The sequence below is a fragment of the Citrus clementina genome, unplaced genomic scaffold (assembly GCF_000493195.1).
Source record: "Citrus clementina cultivar Clemenules unplaced genomic scaffold, Citrus_clementina_v1.0 scaffold_8, whole genome shotgun sequence".
Taxonomy (NCBI): Eukaryota; Viridiplantae; Streptophyta; class Magnoliopsida; order Sapindales; family Rutaceae; genus Citrus; species Citrus x clementina.
Window position 1 is genome coordinate 19634468 of NW_006262022.1, and position 6256 is coordinate 19640723.

General features: G+C 28.2%; 1 protein-coding gene across 1 annotated transcript; it reads right to left on the minus strand.

Annotated features, from left to right (window-relative positions):
* Positions 1–3567: 3567 nt before the first annotated feature.
* Positions 3568–5958, minus strand: LOC18034020. Its single transcript, XM_024179235.1, has 5 exons — positions 5711–5958; positions 5328–5617; positions 4638–4849; positions 4288–4549; positions 3568–4198 (listed from the first exon to the last, which is right to left on the minus strand). Exons 2-5 carry the CDS (start codon positions 5613–5615, stop codon positions 3875–3877), a joined length of 1086 nt encoding a protein of 361 aa, XP_024035003.1. The 5' UTR covers positions 5616–5617; positions 5711–5958; the 3' UTR covers positions 3568–3874.
* Between the last annotated feature and the right edge of the window lie 298 nt (positions 5959–6256).

Below are 6256 nucleotides of genomic sequence, written 5' to 3' on the forward strand. Positions count from 1 at the left end.
TGTAACGGCCATGGCCAGTTTTCAATACATGCTCTTCTTTTTTTTAACTCCTATTTTGAGTGGGCCCCATAACCATCAGTTTTTTCCTACATTTCGACACGTATAGGACACATGCCCCTCTTCTTCTGTCTAATTTCATCACATTCATATTGTTTTTGAACCTTGGGGTGAGGGGGGTTGAACTTGTTTTGGTCTTTGCATCTTGTAATGCATGGACCTGTCCACCGTTGGATTTGAATAACAAATTGAGCCATTGAGGTCAGTACAGTGCACTTCATTTTTTGTTTTACATGGGGCTTCGAGTATTTGAAATTTATGTTTTATTGAAATCCTTTTAATTAAAAATTTCACGTATGAAAAACTCAATTATCACTAAAAGATACATGGTACACGATATTTTAAAATATAAAAGAGCTTAAATCAAGAAGTAGTCTTAATTCAAGTCAAAATTTTGATTATTTCAATTTGAAACTATAAATTTTTAAAATGAATTACTTCTCAAAATCAAACTACTTTCTCTCATGTTTTTCAAAACTATTATAAGTATAAAAGTAATTTTAATTTTTTTTAACCATATATGAAAATTAATTTTAAACTAATTAAAAATAATTTTTTAACTATTTTAACAACAATCTCAAATTGGCGTGAAAAGAGTTTTTGGAAAGCGCAATTTACAAAAACAAGTTAGGAATGCATAAAATTTAAGTTTAGCGGTTTATATAAACGATTTGAGGATATGGAAACTAACTCAAAAACGAATGAGATAAATTTATGAAAATCTAAAAAATTGGGGGGATTATAATATTTTTTAAAAAGAAAGGATTGAAATTAAAAAAAAAAAAAAAAAAACTTAGAAGGTGTCACTTACGTTGTCCTACTGTCATCAATCAAAACTTAAAAGAGACAAAAAGTTTTAAATTTGAACTGTGGGACCCACTGCTTAAAAGCGATGGACTCCACGGACGAGCCCTACCATTTTGATGAAACAGATTAGCTTTCTCTTCTGTCGGGGCAATATTTGGTTAAATCAGCTCACTTAGTTAATAATGACGTAATGAAACCGTCACACCTAAATTTTTAAGTAGTATTTTAATGTATTCTTATGGTGTGTTTACTTATGGGTTTGGGGAATAAGAATAAAATTTATATTTATTTTACAAAATGTAATTTGAGAATGAAAATAAAATGTGTGGGTCTCACATAGTTTGGGAATAAGGAATGAGAATCTAATTCTCATGGGAGGGTTGGGAATGAAAATGTGAGAATGAGAATGAAACATTAATTTACTTTTTTATCTTTCTAATTTTTTTATATTTCTTAAATTACCCTTGTGCAAATCACAAATAATTTTATTATTTTAAATGTCATTAATAATAATAATAATAACTTTATTATTATTATTATTAAATTTTATTAACTTTAATATTTTAGTTATTATTAATTATTATTATTTTCATTAATATTATCATTATTAACAATAAAAATAATGATAAAAATAATAATTAATAAAAATAATTAATTTATCATTATTAACAATATTATCCTTATTGTTGTAGTTATTATTATTATTATTATTATTATTATTATTATTATTATTATTATTATTATTATTATTATTATTATTATTATTATTAAATTTTATTAACTTTATTATTTTAGTTATTATTAATTATTGTTATTATTATTTTTATTAATATTATCATTATTAACATTTATCATTATTATTATTATTAAAAATAATAATAACAATAATTAATAATAACTAAAATAATAAAATTAATAAAATTTAATTTTAATAATAATAATAAATGTTAATAATGATAATATTAATAAAAATAGTAATAACAATATTAATAATAAATAAAATAATAAAGTTAATAATAATAATAAATGTTAATAATGATAATATTAATAAAAATAATCATAACAATAATTAATAATAACTAAAATATTAAAGTTAATAAAATATAATATTAATAATATTAATAATAATAAATGTTAATAGTGATAATATTAATAAAAATAATAATAAAAATAATTAATAATAACTAAAATAATAAAGTTAATAAATTTAATAATAAAAACAAATGTTAATAATGATAATATTGTTAATAATGATAAATTAATTATTTTTATTAATTATTAATATTATGAGTATTTTAGTAAATTGATTCTCATTCCCATTCCTCATTTCCATTTATTTTGCCAGGTAAACACATCAATGACATTCCAGTACATTTTCATTCCCATTTATTTTTGCCAAGTAAACATTGAAATCTCATTCCCATTCCTCATTCTCATTCCAGCCCATTTTCATTCCCAACTCATTTTCATTCCACCCCATTCTCATTCCCATGAAGTAAACGCACCATTATTGTTAACCGTCATTCGATTACATGTCATATGTACACACTTCATTTATAATTATTTTAAATTTAATGATAAGCTTATATGTAATTGTATTTAATTGAATGGTAATATAATGACATGGTGGTGTCGCGAATCACACCAATAATTAAAGGTCATTTTGGTAATACTATAACTTTTAAAATAATTGTTGTTAGCTATACTGTAAAAATAATCAATTGTGAAAAGAATCAGTTAAACGTTTAACAAAATTTATTCCCAAAAGCATTGTGAGTTTTAAAAGCAATCATATGAATTTGGTAAATCTTACTATTAAACTGCTGTAAAAATATAAATAATTAAATTAGATATAATATTAAATAAAATTTATTTAAACATTTATAAATATGTATATAAAATATTTTTTATTGTGTACATATAATTATTGATAGCTAAAATAAATATTTATATCATTATATTATTATTAGTTTTATTTTTATTTTATTATCTCAATATAATTGGTGGTAATAATAATAATCTCTTTAAAGTTAATGATTTTATTTCCTCATTAATAAGGATAATTTTAGAACTTACAATATATATAAGGATATTTATGAAATTGTATTACGTATAAAAGTGATTTTTAAAAACTGCTCCTTCCCTGCTTGCTTTTCAAAATTTCCAATAGAATAGGGTAATTTTGCCAAAAATGATTTATAAAATTTTTTATCAAATATCAAAATTAACTTTTAAAATTTTAAAATCACATTGAGTTTTTAAAAAATAATTCGAAAGAGATTAAGTCTTTTTTTTTTTTTTTACCTTTTTTGGGTGGTAAAAAAAAACTTTGGATGAATGAATTTCATTCATGGCATTATTGGGGAGATATTTCTTTTCAAAAGAAATCAACAAAGTAGAACATTTTACTTATTAAAATGTTGAAATTGAAAAAAAAAAGGTAATGAATCGTCATCATCTCAAAACACACTCAATTATATTTAAAAATGAAGGTCAGAATAGAGTCCAATTAGGTGATTCCATGCCTCATTACCAGCATCCTTTTAGATTTGTCAAAATATCTAGTGGATGGGAAACAAATTCTCAAAACACACTATAACTATTAGAGATGCTGATTAGCTTTTCCCTTTCTTCTATCTTCCATAGTTCCATTTACTAATTTACTTATACTCTCTAATTATTCACTGGAGTAATAAACTTTACATAAGCTTAAAATATTTATGAGGCGTTCAATGTTCATAGACCACTTACAAACTTTGCTTCTTATAGCACAACTCTACTTTCAAAATCATTGGCAGATAAGAGGAATAATGAAAGTTTCATCAAGGCCTGCAATTCCCTATGGAAGCAAAATACAAAAGCAATGAAAAGAATGGACTATTTTCACTTACACTTCATTCTTCTACATAACAATCTAATGCAGCACACAATTCTCACCCTTTAAACCCAGTCTACTTACATTATCAACATCTTGATTGATGAAAAGAATACGTCACAGATTCAAGTAAAGTTATGCTGTTTTTGGTCTAAATAATATGGATTCTTCTCCCACCAGTAGTGCTCTTAAAAAATAATCACACATACCATTGTAATGCAGAATCAAATGTCCACCATCACGAACTTCATGATATTTAATCCAACTAAGTTTTCTTGAAATGAATCTTTGAAGTTGAAATGGCACAACCTTATCTTCGTAACCCTGCCATATATGAACAGAGCTTTCGTTATGAGGAAATGGGTTACTTAACCTCACTGGATCAAAGCCCCAGTCACCAAAAGCAGCCACAACATCGCCACGGAGAGCATAAAAAACACTTCGGTCTTGTAATTTATCCTGTCAGTGGAAACATTTACTTTAGACAGGATTACATTAGGATAAAACTTGAATTATTTGCTTGATTTTATGTTACTGTATGTGGTCACCTGGGTAAGCATAGGAAATCCTTTCGTCGTCTTCAAGACTTCAATGTCCCTGTCGCTGAAGTACACTGGATTTCTTTCCAGGACCGAAGTTGATGGGACATCTTTTTGAGTAATCCACCAGTATAACAGTCCTGGAATGTGTTTTGCAATCCATAGTGACCACTGAATAAGCCTTCTCCTGTAGTCTGTTCTAATCAAACTCTGAGGAAGAGAAGGCCATTCGTAATTGATAGTTGGGACTATAAGAGCAACACCAGCCAGCCTGCACAAATGCTTTCAAAGTAAGTATCAAAACTGATGACAAAAATTTCCAAATAAATCTGTTAGCTACAAGTCTTGTGTGTTTTTGCCTGTGTGGTATATATTTGAGGCAACTCCAGGTGGGATACGACCCTATCGAGACTCCAATCACATAAAACTTCGATCCAAGTTGTAATTGATCAGCAAGTTCAACAATGTCAAATGCTTCACTCTTAACTGTCCGCCGAGGGTTTGGATCACTTTCTCCATAACCGGCTCGATCATAGAGCACAAAATATATCCCCAGGGATTCTATTAGTTCCTGAAAACTAAGCATTGTGAAATTCACCACTTGACATTTTCCAAATTCAACCGTTATGTTATTGCTTTCTTGTTCTTTCAATATTGAGATGTTTAAATTCTGCTTCCTACTTAAATTTTGAAACGACAACTGCTGAACTGTTCAGCAAACATTCACTTTTACTTGGCAGCTAATGTTTACACCTAGTGGTTTTATCCAAAACAGTTAGATTTAAAGTCACAACACCTTCATTCCAAGCATACCCTTAATATCATAAACAACAATAACACTACAGTTATCATATGAACTATTCTAAATTGTGTCACGATCAAAATTCAGTAGTCCTAATGAGATAACACGTTCTCGTTGGAAATCCAATCAATTAAAACAAATTCTTCTAATCTTTTATGTAATTGACTTTTTGGTATTCGTCCATATCACAAAATTTCGTACAAATTTCAATATAAGTGTTGTTGAGGGAAGAGTTTAGAGTTAGTACTTGGGATGCAGGAAAATTCATTTCTTTGGAGCTTCCAAAGCCATGAACAAGAACAATCCTATAGTTCGATTCATTCTTGGACACCCCTTTTTCCCTATAAGCCAAATACCTCCCATCACTGAGCCTGATTCTTGCTGCATCAACAAGACCATCACCATTATCATCAACATCAATATCAACAACAAACCCACCTGGAGGATCACTCTTTGGTGGTGGTGGCAACTGCGTTGCCTGATAAACCATTCCCAGTAGACCAATCAGCGACACAACTGCTGTTTTTGAAACCATCCCTGAAAACAAAAACAAACAAGAAAACAAAAGTACATGAAACTTAGATCTAACAAACATGTACCAATAAAATGTCAAAAAACATATGACGGTACCTGGTGAATTTGCTTCTGCTTTTCCTTTTCGTTTTCTTTCGTTGTGGCTTGACTTAATACTTTGCTGTTGGTGGCAGCAGCATCAAAACAATTTTTTGACACCTGAAGACAGTAAGCATGTGATTTGTGCTGATTTGTTGCAGCGCAGAAATATTTTTACTTAAAATGCAAACCATATAATAACATTAACATGTGGGGGTGTGTTCTGTGGTGATGGGCCAGTTTATTTTCAGTTGTGTTGTCTAGTGTTCTTAATATTGATGGGATTTTGAAAATGTTGACTCCAACAAGGTATCAGGATCTTTTAGGTTGATACCATTAGATAGAGACCCGTGTAAGGAAAGCAATTGCAACTCAAATTATAGTAATTACATCCGTTTTAAGAATAAAAAAAATTTGTAGTGTAGGGCAGGCACACCATGTCAGCAAATGATTTATCATTTGATAGGTTTGATAAATTTTATGTTAAGATCCAAAAAATTATAGGTCCCCATAATATTTAGGGTGTGTTTACTAATTAATAATCGTAATAGACTGTATTCGGTA